The 21,809-nt window shown below is 41.2% G+C and overlaps 2 protein-coding genes and 2 long non-coding RNA genes across 4 annotated transcripts; 3 read left to right on the top strand and 1 right to left on the bottom strand.

Moving 5' to 3' along the window:
• The first annotated feature begins 765 nt into the window (after positions 1-765).
• Positions 766-4,079, top strand: LOC133726535 (UDP-glycosyltransferase 90A1-like). The gene is made up of 2 exons (XM_062154103.1): positions 766-2,242; positions 3,082-4,079. The coding sequence occupies exons 1-2, from the start codon at positions 806-808 to the stop codon at positions 3,406-3,408; spliced, it is 1,764 nt and encodes a 587-aa protein (XP_062010087.1). The 5' UTR covers positions 766-805; the 3' UTR covers positions 3,409-4,079.
• A 1,859-nt stretch (positions 4,080-5,938) lies between these two features.
• Positions 5,939-8,459, top strand: LOC133726533 (uncharacterized). Its single transcript, XR_009854844.1, has 4 exons — positions 5,939-6,352; positions 6,434-6,723; positions 7,277-7,355; positions 8,286-8,459. It is a non-coding gene; the product is annotated as an uncharacterized LOC133726533 (long non-coding RNA).
• Positions 8,460-13,360: 4,901 nt separating this feature from the next.
• On the top strand, positions 13,361-15,881 carry LOC133726534 (uncharacterized). The gene is made up of 4 exons (XR_009854845.1): positions 13,361-13,774; positions 13,856-14,145; positions 14,699-14,777; positions 15,708-15,881. It is a non-coding gene; the product is annotated as an uncharacterized LOC133726534 (long non-coding RNA).
• Positions 15,882-18,096: 2,215 nt separating this feature from the next.
• LOC133726532 (protein WUSCHEL-like) lies at positions 18,097-21,809 on the bottom strand. Its single transcript, XM_062154102.1, has 2 exons — positions 20,260-21,809; positions 18,097-20,170 (listed from the first exon to the last, which is right to left on the bottom strand). The coding sequence occupies exons 1-2, from the start codon at positions 20,783-20,785 to the stop codon at positions 19,953-19,955; spliced, it is 744 nt and encodes a 247-aa protein (XP_062010086.1). The 5' UTR covers positions 20,786-21,809; the 3' UTR covers positions 18,097-19,952.

Below are 21,809 nucleotides of genomic sequence, written 5' to 3'. Positions count from 1 at the left end.
AAGTTCGGTATCGAGTTGATTTATTTTTAAAATTTTAGATATCATTTTGACCACTTTTGAAAGTTTGGTATCATTTTATCCAAGTTTCGAAAAATCGCTAGGCGCTAGTCGGGCGGTGGCCAGGGGACTAGCGCCCAGACGCCTAGACGGCGCCTAGGCGGTTTTATTTATTTAATGTTTAATTTATTTTTATAACATATAAAAATATAAAATAAGTGTGTATATATATAATATACCCAATATGGGTCCGGATCAAGTGACACTCTTTTTTACACAAATTGCTACTCATGGTCACGCAAAAGTTTAAGTCAAAGAGGATTCAAAAATTCTGATTGACAGTGTGAAGGAAAAAATTACAGTCCGATCAAGGTTTATGTTCGAGACATCAAGCTCATCTCATCATATCCTTTCATCAGTTCAACATTAATCATGGTTAGAGACTTAGAGGGAAACAAAATAGCAAATATAGGCCACATTTTTCATATAGCCAAGTTTAGAACTATTCTCTTCCTGTGTCTGCTCCTATACTTCTTTTGTTATAGTCTAGGTTGTTCTAGGTAAGAGGACTCGTGTTCTCTTTTTCTTTGTACCGAACTACCGAATAAAAAATGAAACGTCGACCAGTACGGTAACTGGCACCCGCTTTGCAAGGTCATTGACAGTAACATCACATGCATACAAAACTTCTACACGGCGCGCATTAATATCCTGAATTTATTTCTAATCCAAATCCCTGCATGCTTCTACGTCTGTACAGCTAGCTAGCCTTTTCAAACCACACATACATATGATATGCATGTAGTCAATGCCATACCACAAACTGAGTGAAGAAAAAAGAGGATGGGTTCATATTCCCCTACCAATATTCTATCAGAGCCACCGCAACGCCGCCATGTTGTTCAGTTCCCTAGCTTTCATGTCCAAAGGCCACACCATCCCACTCCTCCACCTCTCCCGCCTCCTCCTCTCCCGCGGCCTCGCCGTAATCGTCTTTACCACCCCGGCCAACCGCCCCTTCATCGACCAATTCCTCTACGGCGACACCGCCGCCTCCGTCGTAGACATCCCTTTCCCTCAAAATATCCACCCCGAAATCCCCGCCGGCGTCGAGAGCACCAACAAGCTCTCCTCCGTCGACGAACGCCTCTTCTACCCCTTCGCGCTCGCCACGAAACACATGCAAGTTGACTTCGAGAAAGCTCTAGGCTCTCTTCCACGTGTCAGCTTCATGGTCTCTGACTCCTTCCTCTGGTGGTCGCTAGACTCCGCCACCAAGTTCGGCTTCCCGAGGCTCGCCTTCTACGGCTTCAACAACTACGCTGGCTCCGTGACCAGATTCGTCGCCCAGAATGGCCTCCTCCACGGCCCCGAGTCCGATAACGAGTTAATCACGCTGACTCGGTTTCCTTGGATCAAAATTACCAAAGAGGACTTCGGTTCTTCTTTCAGAAACCATAGTCCTGAAGGCTCGGAGTTTCTCATGAACGTCGTGGGAGCCGTCGTTAACAGCTTCGGCGTTGTCACAAACAGCTTCTATGAGCTCGAACCAGTCTTCGTCGACTACTGGAACACCGAGTCTTCGCCCAAGTCATGGAATGTGGGACCACTCTGCCAGCTGAAACCTAAATCAGTACTCCAAGATGACAAGCCTGTCTGGATTGAATGGCTAGACAAGAAGAAGGTTGAAGGGAGCCGTGTTTTGTACGTGGCATTCGGAACTCAAGCGGTGATCTCATCGGAGCAGCTTCAAGAGATAGCAAACGCGTTGGAGAAGTCGGACGTCAACTTTCTGTGGGTGATAAGGAAGAAAGAGAGCTATACTTGGTGGGACTCGGAGTTCGAGGAGAGGGTGAGAGGGAGAGGGATGGTGGTCAGCGAGTGGGTTGACCAGACGGAGATACTCAACCACGAGAGCGTGGAGGGTTTTTTGAGTCATTGCGGGTGGAACTCGGCGATGGAGGCCATTTGCGCCGGAGTGCCGATTCTGGCGTGGCCAATGATGGCGGAGCAGCCGCTGAATGCGAGGATGGTGGTGGAGGAGATAAAGGTTGGTTTGAGAGTAGAGACGTGCAACGGGTCGGTTAGGGGGTTTGTGAAGGCGGAGAGGCTTGAGAAGATGGTGAAGAAGTTGATGGAGGGGGAGGTGGTGAGGAAGAAGGTGAAGGAGGTTGGTGAGGTGGCGAGGAAGGCGGTTGAGGAGGGCGGGTCCTCGTGGCGGACGTTGGGGTTGCTCATTGATGAGGTATGCAGTAAAGAAAACTAGTCAGTCGTTATTAGGGGTTTTCATTGTCTATGTAATAATGAGGTCGCGGGTAAGGAATTCCTGGTCGTTAGGAATTAATTCTCGAGTCTCTGCAATTGATAGAACAAATGAGAAACGATATGGACCATTTATGGTTCTTGTTCACCGGAAATGGTTAAGCAATTCCAACCTGACAGGAATTACTGTTACATCAAACATGTTAATTCTCACGATCAGAGTCCAGATCATTTTCTTGGAATATGCTTTTCTTTTTCAACAAAAGAAAAAAAAATATTCTTGTAATGAATTCAAGGGTATTTAAGAGCCCAGAGTCCAGAGACATATGCCTGTATCACATAAATTTGCTGTTTTGTTACCAACTAAAGCATGTTGTGAGCATGACCTTCTAATTTCTTACGATCAAGCATGATCTTTTCGGTTTTCTTGACTTCATTTCGCATGGATGTTCACATGGCTATATGATGCAGAGCATATGTGGCAATATCAAATGATGCATTTGATATTTAATTATAGATCTGTAATCGTCGATAATTATTGTCTAGATAATTTTAGGGCATCTTTTTTGCATCTAATTTGGGATTTACTTTTAATTCTCTTTCCAATTTAGTTTAAATCTACTTATTATCCAAGAATTGGGAACCCTATAAATATGGGTATTGTAATCGTTGTCAGACAGCTTATAGTTTATGAATAATATCAGTTTATTTGCGTCATGGATTTGCTATACTCTACGAGTTAGCTACTCCTTATTTCTGGTGTCTATTGAGTGATTAATGGAGGCCTGTGTTCGATACCATTTCCCCATCAATTGGTATCAGAGCTTTGGCAAGAGCTTGGTGGATTTCATGTCTCAGGTCGGGCGAAGAAGGGGAGGTTTTCGAATGGAGGATCGTGACATCAACAACGACATGGCTGAAATCAAAAGGATGCTTCAGCAACTTGCTGTACGTATTGATCACATCGAAGCTCGACGACGGAGTCGTAAGAGTTCCGACAGGGAGAGAGACGTTACCACCTATCATCAACGTGTTGATCGCATCGAAATTTTCTACCAAGATGGTGACAGTTTCGACGGGGAGATATGCATTGGCCCAATTCATAATTGTGCTTCGTTGTGTGAGTCAAATGAAGAGGGACATATATAGTACTTTCAACTATTCCGGTTGTAAGTCCACTATCTTTAATTTTCCATTTGTTGAGGAAGTATTTTTAGAAAATGAAAAAAATAATTTCATGAGTTTTGATATACCACCGAAGTATGATTGTTATGAAGATTCTGAAGTTTGTGATGGTGGTGTGGAGGACCAAAGGAAAAATGAATTTGTTCCTAGAAATTGTGATGATGAAGACGACAATAAAGCTGCAATCAAGTCAATATTGTGGAAAGATATTGAGCATAAATTTGTTGATTTTGTTGGAGTTAATGCATTCATTATGCATATTCCCAAAGAATTAGTTAATCTTGTCACTCAGATAAAAGATGGTGAGAAAAATTTTGGGATTGCAAAGTTAATGTTGGAGAGAAAATTTATGGGGTCAAGGTTAATCATTTATTCCAAATATCTATTTGTTTGGAAAGGAAGGATTCAATTGCAAGTTAAAGGTTCAACAAAAGATCTGAAGCAATGGAAGACTTTGTCAGGATTTCTTCAATCAATGACTCGAATTCGAGGGCGAATTCTTTCCAACCAGGGGAGTATGATGCGGGAGCATATGTGGCAATATCAAATGATGCATTTGATATTTAATTATGGATATGTAATCGTCGATAATTATTGTCTAGACAATTTTAGGGCATCTTTTTTGCATCTAATTTGGGATTTACTTTTAATTCTCTTTCCAATTTAGTTTAAATCTACTTATTATCCAAGAATTGTGAACCCTATAAATATGGGTATTGTAATCGTTGTCAGACAGCTTATAGTTTATGAATAATCAGTTTATTTGCAGCATTGATTTGCCATACTCTAAGAGTTTGCTACTCCTTATTTCTGGTGTCTGTTGAGTGATTATTGAAGGCCTGTGTTCGATACCATTTCCCCATCACTATATCCCACCATTTTCATTGTCCCTAACAAGAAGCAAATTTATGTTGTCCAGCTCTGAACATCTAACTTATGGCAATTTCTCAATCCTATTAGTTATTAGCCATGTATTGATAAAAGTATATGATATCTTTTAACTCAAAAAAAAATAAAAAATATATATATAGGATTTTTCTCAGGTGCGGACGTCCGTACTGAATTTTCGGTACGGATTTCCTGTTTTTGACCACTTTCCAGCCACATTTTTACATCTTAACCGTTCAGTTTTTAGGTCCTAATGTATAGATCACCTCTGCAAAATTTCAGCCAATTTGGTGATCGTTAAGGCATCCAAAACTGCAATTTACACTAACGGACCGAATCTGTCGAACCGGAACCGTTCGTATTTATAATGGTAAATTGCAGTTTTGGATGCCTTAAAGATCACCAAATTGGCTGAAATTTTGCAGAGGTGATCTATACATTAGGACCTAAAAACTGAACAGTTAAGATGTGAAAATGTGATCGGAAAGTGGGGAAAAACGGGAATTCCGTACCGTCCGCACGGTACCGACGTCCGCACCGTAGCCAGACTGTGTATATATATATATATAATATCCGGTGATTTTTAAGATATTGGAAGGAATTAATATTCTAAACCTATTTAGTTTAGGATGCTGATTAGGCATTAATAGTAATCGACTTCTATATCTAAGTCATTTTACCACTTTGTGAAGCAAACGGTTGCATCATTGAAGCTGATGCATAATTCGGTGACCGACGCCAATTAATAAAGTGTGGTGCATTGTAATACCCGAAAAATTCAAGTTAATTTCCGATGACGTTTTGGAAATGATTTCGTGGTCGTGGACACGAGTACGAAGCTTAGAGGAGTGTGGAATTAGTTCGAACGATTTTATTTTGAAAACTGAACGTTTTAGGGGGGTCAAAGGAGTTGACTTTTTATACATTGGGAAATTGGGAAAACTTCCTTCATGAAAGTTGTAGAGCGCGTCGATACGAGTTCGTGGACATATGGAACGTAATATTCGGAGTTCGTATGAATAAGTTACGAATATTTGAAAATTGGGATTTTCTATAAATATGAAAAAAAATCCGAATATTGCAAATGAGGACAGAATTTCTGGAACTCCAGAAATTTCTCCCCATTTCTCTCCCGAGCCCAGCCGCGACCCCCTCCCTTCGTCACCTTCGTTCTTCCTCATCCGGCCACCGATTGATGTGAAACAAAGTGGGTTTTTCTGGTCTCGACCCCCTTTACGAGTTTGTAGAAGAAATCGAAGTGAAATACGAGCTGTATTGTAATACCCCGAAAAAAATCTAAATTATTTTTCCGAGGACATTTTAGAAATGATTTCGTGGTCATGGGAGAAAGTATGAAGCTTGGAGGAGTGGTGAAATTGGTTCGAACAATTTTTATTGGAAAACTGAACGTTTTAGGGGAGGTCAAAGGAGTTGACTTTTTATACGTTCATAATTGGGGAAAACTTCCTTCATGAAAGTTGTAGAGCTCGTCGATACGATCTCGTGCATATGTGGTATGCAAAAATCAGAGTTCGTATGAATTAGTTATGATTTTTTTGAAAAAGTTTCCAGTTTAGTATAAAGCTGCCATTTGTGGAAATTACCAAAAATAATTTCAGTTCCATTTCTGGAAACCGAACTCTCTCTCTCTTGCGCGCGTCCGAGCCCAGAAAAAACAGAGCAAAGCTCTCCGGCCGAGTTCTCCCTCCTCCGGCCACCAATCGACACCAGACCACCTCCCTTGCCTTCGCCTCGACGCCGCCTACCTGCTAGACGTGATCACTTCCACCGGAACGGCCTCAAATCCGGCAGTCGGAGCCGCAAACTTTGAAACAAAAATCGGTCAACGCCGGTTTTCTCCTAGCTCCGGCCACCAAAACTCACGATCCTTAGCTCCCTGAACTCGCCTCAACCTTCTGATCATCATTCTAGAAGGATCGCACCTGGAGTGATCGGATTCACGTTCGTCGGAGCTCGCCGGATTCTGGAAATTTTCCACCACCACCGAAGCTTTTGATAGGTATATCTCGAGTTGTAGTGCATCGTTTTAAGTGATTCTTGAACTGGTAAACTCACCTTGAGTTTCTTAACAACTCTCAAGAAGGAATCGAAGCCTGAAATTGAAGTTTTGACGTCGAAATCAAGCCTTGCCGGATTCTGCAAAATTCTGGAATTTTTCCGACCACCGAAGCTTTCGATCGGTATATCTCGAGCTACAGACCATATTTTTCTGTGATTCTTGAACCAGTGAGTTCTTCTTGAGTTTCTTAACAACTCTTCAGAAGGAATCGAAGCCTTAAATTGACGTTTTTACGTCGAATTGGAGCTCGCCGTTTTCTGCAGTTTCTCGCCGGTTTCTGGAAAATTCCGGCCACCTTCATACTGTTCAAGGTAATTTTCGACCCCTTCCGGTCATTTTCAGACTTCGTGCTAGTTATGAAAGTTGTCAAGCATGATGAGAGGAAGAAGAGCAGCCCGGCCCCGACACCATTGGTGGTGGTCGGCGGCGGCTCTGCCACTAACTCCGGCGGCCCTTTCCGGCCACCTCCGGGGATCAAAAATATGGTTTCTGTACATTTTCAGATTCTATATTTCAATACGATCATTTCGATATATTATACGCAATTTTTGGATATCGTATGATTAAGTTATGAATTTTTAAGTTTAGATCGATTTCGATCGTTAGATTTGTGATCTGTGAAGTTAGTACCGTCAGATGGACTTGTAGTTTTGATATGATGATCTTATGACAGTCCCAGTGGCTTTGTGTAGTCATGGGCGAAGATCCGACCGTTGGATCTTCGTATAAATGCAAAACAGTGATTAGGAAGGCGATCCGTGAGGATCCGACCGTTGGATCATCATTTAATTTCAATCCGACCGTTGAATTGTCGTTTGATTATGTTTTTGAGTTATTTGCTAAGTTAAGGTCATGTTTGATTAGGTGATCGACGGTTTGATTTGGCGGACGATTCGTGAAATTGTATTTTGAGCTGTTAAGAAGACGCAGCGGGAATTTAGAGGTGAGTAAACCTCACGTGGTTCATATTACGAACCGAATAAATTTAATTACCTTATTTTGTCGTAATTGCGTGAAAATATTTATGGAATAAATATTTGTTTTAAAATCATATGGACTTGATCAACTACGGTCCATGGGTAAGTAAAATGATTTTTACTATACAAATGAATTTCTCGGTTTTATTGCATGTGAACTATAGTTGGTATTAGTGATTATCCCTGAGCGGATAATTACGTATATATATATTTACGTGATTATATATGAATGGTGTGACATTGAAGAGTGTGGAATTGGGATGATTAAATTATTATGAATTGACATGTGACTTACCATATTTATATGTGATGAACATGATTGATGAGTTCTTGTTAATATTCATGATTTACATTGGAGGATGTATAGAGTTAGAGAATGTAGGGTTCTGAGGATGACGTGTCCGAAGTTCGACGGTTAAGGATAACCGGAGTGTTTGTGTGCTGAGGACGGGGATGTCCAAGGTGCGACGGTTTATTATTAACCGAAGTTGTGTGCTGAGGACGGGGATGTCCAAAGCGCGACGGTTTATTATTAACCGAAGTATATGGTGCTGAGGACGGGGATGTCCAAAGCGCGACGGTTATAGTGTTAACCGAAGTATTTTTGCCGTTGCTTGACCCTAGGCCAAGGTGTCAGAGGTAACGAGGCAGTTAGAGCTCTAACGTGTTATGGGATGGGACCAAAGTGGTGATAGTGTTGTGTGATAGGACCAAAGTGGTGATATTGAATTGGTTGACGTTTGCGTCGTGGATGTTGAGATTGTTGGTTGTGTTGTTGAGTTATAAGAATTGTAATTTAAAATCAACAGTTCTTTCTTGTTTACTCATACTGGCTGTAAAAAGCTTACCGGGTTTTGTGTTGTTGCAACTCCCGGTACACTATTCAAATTGTGTAGCGGGTAATCCTACAGGTCAGGAGAACCAGGACGGTGATCGGGCTGCTTAGAGTAGTGTTATGTGAATTACAGCATTATATTGTGAGGTTTGTTATGCTCATTTAGAGCTTTACGATTTTACTTTGTAAGAGTGAATTGTAATAATTAACTCGAGGTTTTCGAGTTTTGTGTTGAGTGGCGAGTGGTGTGTTTGTTTCTGAGAAAAAAAATTCAGAACGTTATTTGTATTAATTGTTTATTCATGTTTCGGATTTGAATTTATTATTCAAAATTCGGGGCGTGACAGTTTGGTATCAGAGCGTAAGGTACATATTTGGTGATAATCAGTACCTCCCGAGTGATGGCCCGTCTGCAGCGGATCCCCATCATATACTCTTCAGTACTGGTATAATCATTGGGTATGTCTTAGTATGGGGTCTAGACAACGTGTAAGTCCGTAGGACGGTAGAGTTGTCTACTAAGTTCGTATTAGAATAAGTTTAGTTTCCGCGAGTTGTGATCTTCGAGGAATAGGAACCTCTGGATTTAACTCTGATGAGTCGGTGAGGTAGAGGTCGAGTCTGATGTAGGGACAGGATCTTTCTATGGAGACAGTTGAGGATGAGGTGGAGGCATTAGAGGTTGAGTTGCCTAGTCTACCTGTAGTTGATGTGATGGATGTTATTCTTGGGTTGAAATGGTGAAAGAGATTGAGATCCTAGGAATAGTTGAAAAGAGAATTGATCTCACCAACTCAAGATGATAGGAGTGTGAGAGATTATGAGACAGAATTCTCAAGACTATATTGGTGTACGAGTGTAGTGATGTAATTTGGGAGATACTTATGTTACCTTTAATAAGGGTAGTATGTTAAGTGATCATGGCATAGGTTGACTTTGTAAGTGAAGTGGTGGAGTTTGTGTAGCTTCTTTGAGTTATAACCTTTGAGGAATGGGAACCTTTGGATTAAACTCTGGTGGAGTTATTGAGGATGGTTTCCACGAAAAACAGTATCCTTATGTGCATTGTAGTCGTTGGTTGTTGGGGTCATGGTGTTTGACCAATGCTTGTATCTAAAGTCGTTACGAGTATTTGACTAGTAGTTGTGATACTTTCCATTAGTTGGATATGCAGATGTTTTGAGTTGAAGAATACTTAGCAGTTATTGGTTGCTTAGTGATGGAATTGTGTTATAATGGAGCATTCATTCATGCTCAGTTGTTTGGTGTTTAGGATAGCTACTATATATTAGCTAAATGTCGGGGTGTGGTTTGAGGTCTGCGGATGGTATTGGAAATTATTGTGGAGTGCTGCTTCACTGACTATTGTTGAGTAGTAATGCATAATTCGTTGTTACTATGATGGATTTTGTGTATGGTTGACTTATGGAAAGATTGATATGACCTCGTGATAGGATTGACTGTGAAGAGACATTGTGTTGATGTATGAGCTTAGGTAATAACGTTGTTTTCAACTCTAGGAGTGCTAGGGTTGTATAACTAATTTATGAGGCCAGATACTGTTGTGAGGACAGATTATGGATTATGACGTGGTTAGTGTGAAGTGCTATAATCACAGAATTTTGACCACTAGATGTTGACTTACCACCAAATGAGCAGTGAGGTGATTCGTGGGTGAGATACTGAGTGTTGTACCAGTATCGATTAGTGGATGCTAAGATGGTACATATTGCTTGTTGAAGCAATTGATAGATGGAATGATCGAGATTTTTTTTAGAGTTGTAAGTGTAACTCTAAAGATGTGGGTTTTTCCTAACTAACTCAGGAAGTGTTTAGCTTTATTAATCCCTAATTCTAGCGACGAAATTATTGTGTTTGGTTTGACTCAGAGGATACTAGCTTGACCTCTGTGTGACTTAATTGATTGCTAGGTTTTGAGTGATTGTTTTTATTGCATCATTATGAAAGATGTGTGCAGCAGAGTTCTCGATGGTTTTGAAAAGAGTATTGAGTGACCAAGGTTCGATCCTTGGTCTTGTTGTTGGTTAAACAAAAAGAAAAGAAAACATGCACACAATCTTATTGATTTTATATTACAAAAAGGGAAACGAGGACTATTCTATACTAAGCCTAGTCAGCAGCTCCGGATGGGTTGAGGCTGAGCTCAAGAGAAACGTTTGAGCCACTGTGGTAACCGCCTGAGCCACCAGAATAGTAACCAAATGCGCTACCTTCCTCGGAAGTAGTCTTCAGGTTACCAAAGACGTCCTCGCCGTGCACGGGGAACAAAGGAAGAGTTTGAACCTCCTGGTGATCTCCTCCTCGTTGTTGTAGGGATGTTTGTCCTCCTGTTGTGCCAAAAGAGTTGTACTGGTATTAGTGTTGAAGTGTGAGGAAGATTATGAAACAAAATTTAAATCAAGAAATCCTTCATTACCAGTAGAATAGGTGGAACCAAAGTTGAGATCAATGGATCTACCATCATCAGTAGAACTAGTGGACCCAAAATTGATGTCGATGGATCCACCAGCTGGCCCAAAATTGATGTCGATGGATCCACCAGCTGGCCCAAAATTGATGTCGATGGATCCACCAGCACCAGTAGAACCAGTGGACCCAAAATTGAGATCGATGGATCCACCAGTACCAAGAGAACTAGTTTCCATGGGCACTGGAGCAGCCTGATTACACCTATTCATCTGCTTCTCTCGAGCCCTGACGTTCTGGAACCAAAAGTAAATGTTCTTACCCTCAACATGTCCATACTGGTTCAGCTGGAGGCAGATCTCGTGAATGTGCTCTGTAGATGGGCACTTAAATCCCTTGACGTAGTAAAGATCCTTGAGGATTCTTATTTGTTCTGGAGTAGGAATCCATCTGGTACGGCTTCGCCAGAAATCCATGTTGGCACTACTTCCAGCTGCTTGGGTGTTTCCTCCCTCCTCTGTTGGTTGCTGTTGTTGTGGTTCCATTTGTTGCGGGGTTTGGAGCTCCATTAGTTGCAGAGTTCGTGGCTCTTGGGTCATGAGGTGAGAGGATGTGAATATCGAGGAATACATGGTTTAGTGTTTGAGGGAGATTTTGTTAGAAGGATTGGAGTTGTTGAACTGGTGATTGGAGATCTGAGATTCTCAGAGGAAAGATGAAATCGAATCTTCAAATGGGAGAGAAGATCAGAAGAGAAGGATTGAAATTGATGAAGAAAGGATTTGAGTTTCGAGAGGAAGACTGCAGAGTTTGAGAGAGAATGGCTGGGGAAAATTTCTTTTCTTTGGTGTGAACAGTTTTTCTCCAGGATGCACCTATTTATAGAACGAGGTGAGCAGATCTCCACCGTTGGATGGACGATCTCTGAGATTCAATCTACGCGTTGGATTAAAGTCATCCGAAAACCCGGAAAAGTTGTTGGCGCGTGGAGAGCGTGTAAGGGGACAGGCCGAACCTCGAGACGCTGTGGCAGACAGCTTTAGCCGAAAGTGATTTGCTTTCCGTAAATCACGGAAGAGACGTGTCGTGGCACGTGGAGTGTACCGACAGTTTGTTGTTATTCTATCGCTTATGATAGAATAAATAAAAGAAGTTGCATGGATAGTAACGAGAGCAGCTGGTGCTCTAGTGGTTGAAGAGCAAGGCTCTTGTACAAGAGGTCAGAGGTTCGAACCTTGCCTCTCGTTTATTTTTATTATGTTCGCTTATGACATAATAAGTATAACATTTGTACACATTATATTAAGCACAGCTTGTGCTCCAGTGGTTGGGGGAAAAAGGTTTCGTGCGGCAGGTTGAGGTTTCGAACCTTGCCTTCCCTGTTATTTTATTTATGTCGCTTATGACATAATAAATATAACACGTGAGCATATATTAATGAAGGCAGCTCTTGCTTCAGTGGTTGGGAGCAAAACCTTCGTGTTCGAGGTCGGGAGTTCGAACCTTACCTCTTACAAATATTTTTGGATCTCGTATATGCTTGATATACGGACGTATATACGGTATGTACGGTATACATACATATATATGGTCTGTACGGTATGCATACGTATATACAGTTGTACGATATGCATACGTATATACGGTCTGTACGGTATGCATACATATATACGGTATACCTACGGTATGTACAATTTCATACCGTAGCCGAGCTGGAAGTCGGTGGGCCGATTGGTAGGCCCAAATGTTAAGCCCAATTGTTCGGCCCGAATGGTAGGCCCAAATGTTAAACCCAAATTGGTTCGGGCCGGTTCGAAATGTGAATGGTTCGGTTTCTTCAGCCCAATTGGCCAGCCCTAATGCTTAGCCCAAGGATTGAGTAAGCCCAAGTCATCATCACTGGGTGACATGTTTTATTGGCGTGCTTTTGAGAATGATTTGTTTTGAGTGATGCATCTCTATTGTTGTGTAGAATAGTGCATGCTTAAGTTTTACTATAGAGATTTACCGTGATGCTAATGGAGTAGCGAAACGCTTTGTGGGAGTCTTTACTGTGCTTGTATGCCAGTACAGGGTGATGATCTATGTGAGGATCTATGAGATAATCTCTGTGAAGATCTAAGTGATGATCTCTGTGATGATCCACGTGATGATTTTGTGTAATTGATGTGGAGTGATGTTGAGCAGTTGTTTTGTGAATTTACATCGTGACGAAAGGATTTAGTGGCCATAGGAATGTATTTTTATACAAAGGGCTGTGGCTTTGTAGATTACTACAACTTTGGGAATGATGGAGATTCGATGGTTAGGTCAACCTTAATCAAGAGGAATTGACTTAAGCTTAAATTTCGGGACGAAATTTCTTTAAGGAGGGTGGATTGTAATACCCCGAAAAAAATCTAAATTATTTTTCCGAGGACATTTTAGAAATGATTTCGTGGTCATGGGAGAAAGTATGAAGCTTGGAGGAGTGGTGAAATTGGTTCGAACAATTTTTATTGGAAAACTGAACGTTTTAGGGGAGGTCAAAGGAGTTGACTTTTTATACGTTCATAATTGGGGAAAACTTCCTTCATGAAAGTTGTAGAGCTCGTCGATACGATCTCGTGCATATGTGGTATGCAAAAATCAGAGTTCGTATGAATTAGTTATGATTTTTTTGAAAAAGTTTCCAGTTTAGTATAAAGCTGCCATTTGTGGAAATTACCAAAAATAATTTCAGTTCCATTTCTGGAAACCGAACTCTCTCTCTCTTGCGCGCGTCCGAGCCCAGAAAAAACAGAGCAAAGCTCTCCGGCCGAGTTCTCCCTCCTCCGGCCACCAATCGACACCAGACCACCTCCCTTGCCTTCGCCTCGACGCCGCCTACCTGCTAGACGTGATCACTTCCACCGGAACGGCCTCAAATCCGGCAGTCGGAGCCGCAAACTTTGAAACAAAAATCGGTCAACGCCGGTTTTCTCCTAGCTCCGGCCACCAAAACTCACGATCCTTAGCTCCCTGAACTCGCCTCAACCTTCTGATCATCATTCTAGAAGGATCGCACCTGGAGTGATCGGATTCACGTTCGTCGGAGCTCGCCGGATTCTGGAAATTTTCCACCACCACCGAAGCTTTTGATAGGTATATCTCGAGTTGTAGTGCATCGTTTTAAGTGATTCTTGAACTGGTAAACTCACCTTGAGTTTCTTAACAACTCTCAAGAAGGAATCGAAGCCTGAAATTGAAGTTTTGACGTCGAAATCAAGCCTTGCCGGATTCTGCAAAATTCTGGAATTTTTCCGACCACCGAAGCTTTCGATCGGTATATCTCGAGCTACAGACCATATTTTTCTGTGATTCTTGAACCAGTGAGTTCTTCTTGAGTTTCTTAACAACTCTTCAGAAGGAATCGAAGCCTTAAATTGACGTTTTTACGTCGAATTGGAGCTCGCCGTTTTCTGCAGTTTCTCGCCGGTTTCTGGAAAATTCCGGCCACCTTCATACTGTTCAAGGTAATTTTCGACCCCTTCCGGTCATTTTCAGACTTCGTGCTAGTTATGAAAGTTGTCAAGCATGATGAGAGGAAGAAGAGCAGCCCGGCCCCGACACCATTGGTGGTGGTCGGCGGCGGCTCTGCCACTAACTCCGGCGGCCCTTTCCGGCCACCTCCGGGGATCAAAAATATGGTTTCTGTACATTTTCAGATTCTATATTTCAATACGATCATTTCGATATATTATACGCAATTTTTGGATATCGTATGATTAAGTTATGAATTTTTAAGTTTAGATCGATTTCGATCGTTAGATTTGTGATCTGTGAAGTTAGTACCGTCAGATGGACTTGTAGTTTTGATATGATGATCTTATGACAGTCCCAGTGGCTTTGTGTAGTCATGGGCGAAGATCCGACCGTTGGATCTTCGTATAAATGCAAAACAGTGATTAGGAAGGCGATCCGTGAGGATCCGACCGTTGGATCATCATTTAATTTCAATCCGACCGTTGAATTGTCGTTTGATTATGTTTTTGAGTTATTTGCTAAGTTAAGGTCATGTTTGATTAGGTGATCGACGGTTTGATTTGGCGGACGATTCGTGAAATTGTATTTTGAGCTGTTAAGAAGACGCAGCGGGAATTTAGAGGTGAGTAAACCTCACGTGGTTCATATTACGAACCGAATAAATTTAATTACCTTATTTTGTCGTAATTGCGTGAAAATATTTATGGAATAAATATTTGTTTTAAAATCATATGGACTTGATCAACTACGGTCCATGGGTAAGTAAAATGATTTTTACTATACAAATGAATTTCTCGGTTTTATTGCATGTGAACTATAGTTGGTATTAGTGATTATCCCTGAGCGGATAATTACGTATATATATATTTACGTGATTATATATGAATGGTGTGACATTGAAGAGTGTGGAATTGGGATGATTAAATTATTATGAATTGACATGTGACTTACCATATTTATATGTGATGAACATGATTGATGAGTTCTTGTTAATATTCATGATTTACATTGGAGGATGTATAGAGTTAGAGAATGTAGGGTTCTGAGGATGACGTGTCCGAAGTTCGACGGTTAAGGATAACCGGAGTGTTTGTGTGCTGAGGACGGGGATGTCCAAGGTGCGACGGTTTATTATTAACCGAAGTTGTGTGCTGAGGACGGGGATGTCCAAAGCGCGACGGTTTATTATTAACCGAAGTATATGGTGCTGAGGACGGGGATGTCCAAAGCGCGACGGTTATAGTGTTAACCGAAGTATTTTTGCCGTTGCTTGACCCTAGGCCAAGGTGTCAGAGGTAACGAGGCAGTTAGAGCTCTAACGTGTTATGGGATGGGACCAAAGTGGTGATAGTGTTGTGTGATAGGACCAAAGTGGTGATATTGAATTGGTTGACGTTTGCGTCGTGGATGTTGAGATTGTTGGTTGTGTTGTTGAGTTATAAGAATTGTAATTTAAAATCAACAGTTCTTTCTTGTTTACTCATACTGGCTGTAAAAAGCTTACCGGGTTTTGTGTTGTTGCAACTCCCGGTACACTATTCAAATTGTGTAGCGGGTAATCCTACAGGTCAGGAGAACCAGGACGGTGATCGGGCTGCTTAGAGTAGTGTTATGTGAATTACAGCATTATATTGTGAGGTTTGTTATGCTCATTTAGAGCTTTACGATTTTACTTTGTAAGAGTGAATTGTAATAATTAACTCGAGGTTTTCGAGTTTTGTGTTGAGTGGCGAGTGGTGTGTTTGTTTCTGAGAAAAAAAATTCAGAACGTTATTTGTATTAATTGTTTATTCATGTTTCGGATTTGAATTTATTATTCAAAATTCGGGGCGTGACATGTATGAGGCTCTACAAGGTCGAGAAGAGAGCCTCGTCGGAGACGAAATCGCTCTTCCCCACTTTTTCTGGGCTCTACTTTGTCTGGCCATATCTTCCTCTACAGGCCTCCGATCGACCTGATTCCAAAAGCAATTTTTCTCACCGTGAAGTTTTCTACAACTTTCCAGAAGACATCGACTTGAGATAACCATCGTGGTGGCCGCTAGAAGACCGAGAAGCCGCACAGCCGAGCTGGAAATCGTCTTCCTTCGCCACCTTGGTTCTCCCAGCTCCGGCCACTATAGCTCGAGTTCTTTGAGGGCTTTTCTAGCCCAGAGGAAGTAGAAGCTATCCCCAAGAAGGCTTGCAGCGATTTGATCCGGGGTGATCGAATTTTGAAGATTGGGAAACTAGGTTCTTCGGGTTTCAAAACTTGCGAGGTAAAATTCTACTTTTTGGCTTATAATCTGACTTTGGTGTAGTTATGAAAAGTGAAATTGGAGTTGAGTTGAAGGACTTTGATGTTGGGAGTTTTGTCTAATTTTGACTTTGGATGGGTGGCGGTGCCGCCACTGTGATGGTGGTTTCCGGCGACCTCCGGACACCCCAAGGACAGTTTCTGTCCATTTTTGTGTTCTACGTGTCGATACGATCGTTTGCATATATAATTCATAATTTTTGGATATCGTATTATGAAGTTATGAATTTTTAAGTTTCGATCGATTTCGATCGTTAGATTTGTGATATGTGAAGTTAGGACCGTCAGATGGACTTGTAGTTTTGATACGATGATCTTATGACTGTCCCAGTGGCTTTGTGTGGTCATGGGCGAAGATCCGACCGTTGGATCTTCGTATAAATGCAAAACGGTGATTAGGGAGGCGATTCGTGAGAATCCGTCCGTCGGATTTTTGTATAAATTTGTGAAGATGTTAGTAAGGACGATTCAGGAAGATCTGACCGTTGGATCTTCGTGATGATTTTTGGGGGGTGATCCTAAAGGCGATCCGTGAGGATCCGACCGTTGGATCATCATTTAATTTCGATCCGACCGTTGGATTGTCGTTTGAGTATGTTTTTGAGCTATTGGCTAAGTTAAGGTCATGTGTGATTAGGTGATTGACGGTCTCCCTTGGGTGAACGATTTCGGTGTGTATTGTGTTGAATTGAAGACGCAGCGGGAATATCGAGGTGAGTAAATCGCACATGGTTCATTCACGAACCGAAATTCGGTGATTTTATTTAATTGAGAAATTGTGGAAATTGTTTTACTAAAATAAATATTTGTTTTAAATTATATGGACTTGATCGACTACGGTCCATAGGTAAGTAAAATGTATTTAAACTATAAAAATGAATTTCTAGATTTTATTGCATGTGAACTATAGTTGGTATTAGTGGTCACTCTTGTGTGGGTGACTACGTATATATATATTTACGTGGAATATATATTGGATGGTGTGATTTACTGAGTTATATTTTGAGCATTACCCTTGGAATATGTGATTTATCTTAGATGTTGTGTTGTCTATGATAATGGGTAATTGAGTAAAGTGCGATAGTTGAGTCGTTGAGATGAATTAAATGAGGAGTCGAGTGAATTGAGAAAAGCAGTCATTCGTAAGGTGAACCTTGGCCCAGGTGACACATTACGATACAGTTAGAGCTCTAGTCTGTCTGCCGTCATACTGCTTGGGGGATAAACGAGTTATCATATGCCCTTGGGTATGACATGACATACTGAATGGGGTGATTAATATAATTAATCATAAGCCTGTAAGTATGATATACTGAATGGGGTGATTAATATAATTAATCATAAGCCTGTAAGTATAATATACTGCATGGGATGATTTATATAAATAAATCATAAGCCTGTGAGTATATATTGAGTAAGAAGTTGTTTATTATTGAGTAGTCATGATGAGATGTGAGTTGATTGATGCTTGAAGTGATGTTGTACACTTCAATTCTTATGCAAAACAAAATTAAAATGTGCTTGAGTTGATTGTGTTACTTTAAATCGTGCAATCCTTTCATTTACTCATACGAGCTTTGCAAAAAGCTTACCGGGTTTGTATTGTTGCAATCCCGGTACACTATTCAAACGGTGTAGCGGGTAATCCTGCAGGTCAGGAGAATCAGGACGGTGATCGTGCGGGTTAGAGAATTTGTTTTAGTTTTACAGCAATTGTAATTGTGAGGTGAGTTATGCTCATTTGAGCCTTACAATATAATTTGGTGAGAGTGTGCTGTAATAAACAAATTTGAGATTTGGTTTATGTAATATCGAGCGATGTGAGGTGTGGTTGTTTTGAGAAAAAAATTCAGGTTGTATTTATGTGAGTTGTATTAATTCATGTTTCGGATTTTTAATTGTATTTAAAATTCGGGGCGTGACAGTTTGGTATCAGAGCGTAAGGTACATATTTGGTGATAATCAGTACTCCCCGAGTGATGGCCCGTCTGCAGCGGATCCCCATCGTATACTCTTCGGTACTGGTATAATCATTGGGTATGTCTTAGTATGGGGTCTAGACAGCGTGTATGTCAGTAGGACGGTAGAGTTGTCTTCTAAGTTCGTATTAGAATAAGTTTAGTTTCCGCAGGTTGTAATCTTTGAGGAATGGAAACCTCCGGATTTAACTCTGATGAGTCAGTGAGGATTGTTTATGGAAATGAGTTTCCTTTTGTATGTAGAAGTGTTTGGTTGAAGGCATGGTGTGGACCTATGCTCGTATCTGATGTGGATACGAGTATTAATTGATAGTAATTTTGCCTTCTTAAGTTGGACATACAGATGCATCTGAATAGATTCTAGACTCATGTGGAGTTGTGAGTAGTGTTGCGGTTAGGGAAGAAATTATTGTGGTTAATTCTTCCATGTGCTTGTAAGTTGTTGAGCAGAGTTTGAGGTGCGAGAACGGAGTTTGATCTCGTGTTTGAGTGATTGAGACGAACGACTATATATTTGAGTTCTCTCCGAGTACCTAAAATCTTAAGGGCTATTTGAAGTGGGACTAGTGGTAGTTTTAGTATTTCTAAATTTAAATCGAGATCCGAGGAACATGTTTTGTATACGTGGTTGATGTTGCGAGCATCATTTTGATTGATATTTTGCGTTTCACAAAGACAACTGGATTGGAAATTCTCCGTTTGGACACCTTGGTCTGTTGACCTGACTATGACTTGTGGACATAGTTTTATTTAAGTGAAGGAAATTGATTTTGTGAACTAGTTTTCTTAAGTTTTGGATCGTAGTATGGAGTTGGACTGAAGTGAATTTGAGGTTGTTTGTGTTTTAAGTTTAAGTAGGCGGGACACTTAAAGTTTTGAAATGGAGTTTGATCTTGGTCGGTAAATAATGGGGAGATTTAGAGTCAACTCTCTGTAAATGTTATTAGATGAGGGTGTGTTTCTGTGGTGATGGATTTTAGGAGAAATGGTTAAGTGCAATTTTGGGTATTGATTGTAGTGACATTGTTGGGTATCCATAGTGGTTCAAGTGAATTACTATGCGATATGGAGTTTGATTCGGTTTCTAAATCGTAAATTCATAGGGTATGAATTGTGGTAAGTTTAATGGAGCAATTAATAGAGGAAATGGTTGAGATTTTATAAGATTTGTAAGAGTAACTCTAAAGACGTGGGTTTTTCCTAGCTAACTCAGGATGTGTTTAGCTTTATAAATCCCTAATCCTATCGATGAAATTGTTTGTGTTTGGTTTGACTCAGAGGATACTAGCTAGACCTCGATGCGACTTAATTGATTGTTGGATTCTTTTTGAGTGATTGTTTTTATTGCATCATTATGAAAGATGTGTGCAGTAGAGTTGTTTATGGTTTTGAAAATAGTATTGGGTGACCAAGGTTCGATCCTTGGTGTTGTTGTTGGTTAAACAAAAAGAAAAGAGAACATGCACACCATCTTATTGATTTAATATTACAAAAAGGAAATTGGAACTACGCTATACTAAGCCTAATCAGTAGCTCCGGATGGGTTGAGGCTGAGCTCAAGAGAAACTGGAGATCCACGGTTGTAACCGCCTGCGCCACCGAAATAGTAATCATATGCGCTACCTTCCTCGGAAGTAGTCTTCGGGTTACCATAGACGTCCTCGCCGTGCACGGGGAACAGAGGAAGAGTTTCAAACTCCTGGCGAACTCCTCCTCGTTGTTCCATGGAAGATTGTCCTCCTGTTGTGCCAAAAGAGTTGTACTGGTATTAGTATTGAAGGGTGAGGAAGATTATGAAACAAAATTTAAGTAAATAAATCCTTCATTACCAGTAGAAGCAGTGGAACCAAAATTGAGATCAATGGATCCACCAGCACCAGTAGAACTAGTGGACCCAAAATTGATGTCAATGGATCCACCAGCTGGCCCAAAATTGATGTCGATGGATCCACCAGCACCAGTAGAACCAGTGGACCCAAAATTGAGATCAATGGATCCACCAGTACCAGGAGAACTAGTTCCCATGGGCACTTGAGCAGCCTGATTGCACCTCTTCATCTGCTTCTCTCGAGCCCTGACATTCTGGAACCAAAAATAAATGTTCTTGCCCTCAACCTGTCCATACTGTTGCAGCTGGAGACAGATCTCGTGAATCTGCTCTGTAGTTGGGGTCTTAACTCCCTTGTCGTAGTAAAGATCCCTGAGGATCCTTATTTGATCTGGAGTAGGAACCCACCTGGCACGGCTTCGCCAGAAATCTGTGTTGGCACTACTCCCGGCTGCTTGGTTGTTTCCTCCATCCTCGATTTGTTGCTGGGTTTGTAGCTCCATCAGTTGCAGAGTTCGTGGTTCCATGGTGATGGGTTGAGGGGATGTGAAGATCGAAGAGTAAAGTTGTCGGGTGTTTGAAGGAGTTGTTGTTAAAGGGATTAAGGATGATGATGGTGGGTTGGAGATCTGAAAGTTCAGAGAAAAGAAGAGATTGAATCTACCAGATGGAAGAGAAGATCGGGAGGAGAAGGATTGAAATTGATGAAGAAAGGATTTGAGTTTCGAGAGGAAGGCTGAAGAGTTTGAGAGAGAATGGCTGGGGAAAATTTCTTTTCTTTGGTGTGAACAGTTTTTCTCCAGAATGCACCTATTTATAGAGCGAGGTGAGCAGATCTCCACCGTTGGATGGACGATTCCTGTGATTCATTCTACGCGTTGGATTAAAGTCGCCCCGAAACCCGGAAAAGCTGTTGGCGCGTGTTGAGCGTGTAAGGGGACAGGCCGAACCTCGAGACGCTGTGGCAGACAGCTTTAGCAGAAAGTGATTTGCTTTCCGTAAATCACGGAAGAGACGTGTCGTGGCACGTGGAGTGTACCGACAGTTTGTTGTTATTCTATCGCTTATGATAGAATAAATGAAAGAAGTTGCATGGATAGTAACGAGAGCAGCTGGTGCTCTAGTGGTTGAAGAGCAAGGCTCTTGTACAAGAGGTCAGAGGTTCGAACCTTGCCTCTCGTTTATTTTTATTATGTTCGCTTATGACATAATAAGTATAACATTTGTACACATTATATTAAGCACAGCTTGTGCTCCAGTGGTTGGGGGACAAAGGTTTCGTGCGGCAGGTTGAGGTTTCGAACCTTGTCTTCCCCGTTATTTTATTTATGTCACTTATGACATAATAAATATAACACGTGAGCATATATTAATGAAGGCAGCTCTTGCTTCAGTGGTTGGGAGCAAAACCTTCGTGTTCGAGGTCGGGAGTTCGAACCTTACCTCTTACAAATATTTTTGGATCTCGTATATGCTTGATATACGGACGTATATACGGTATGTACGGTATACATAAGTATATACGGTCTGTACGGTATGCATAAGTATATA

The sequence above is a fragment of the Rosa rugosa genome, chromosome 1, assembly GCF_958449725.1.
Source record: "Rosa rugosa chromosome 1, drRosRugo1.1, whole genome shotgun sequence".
Classification (NCBI taxonomy): domain Eukaryota; kingdom Viridiplantae; phylum Streptophyta; class Magnoliopsida; order Rosales; family Rosaceae; genus Rosa; species Rosa rugosa.
Note: the sequence above shows the minus strand (reverse complement) of the source record. Positions and strands in the feature narration are given on the sequence as shown.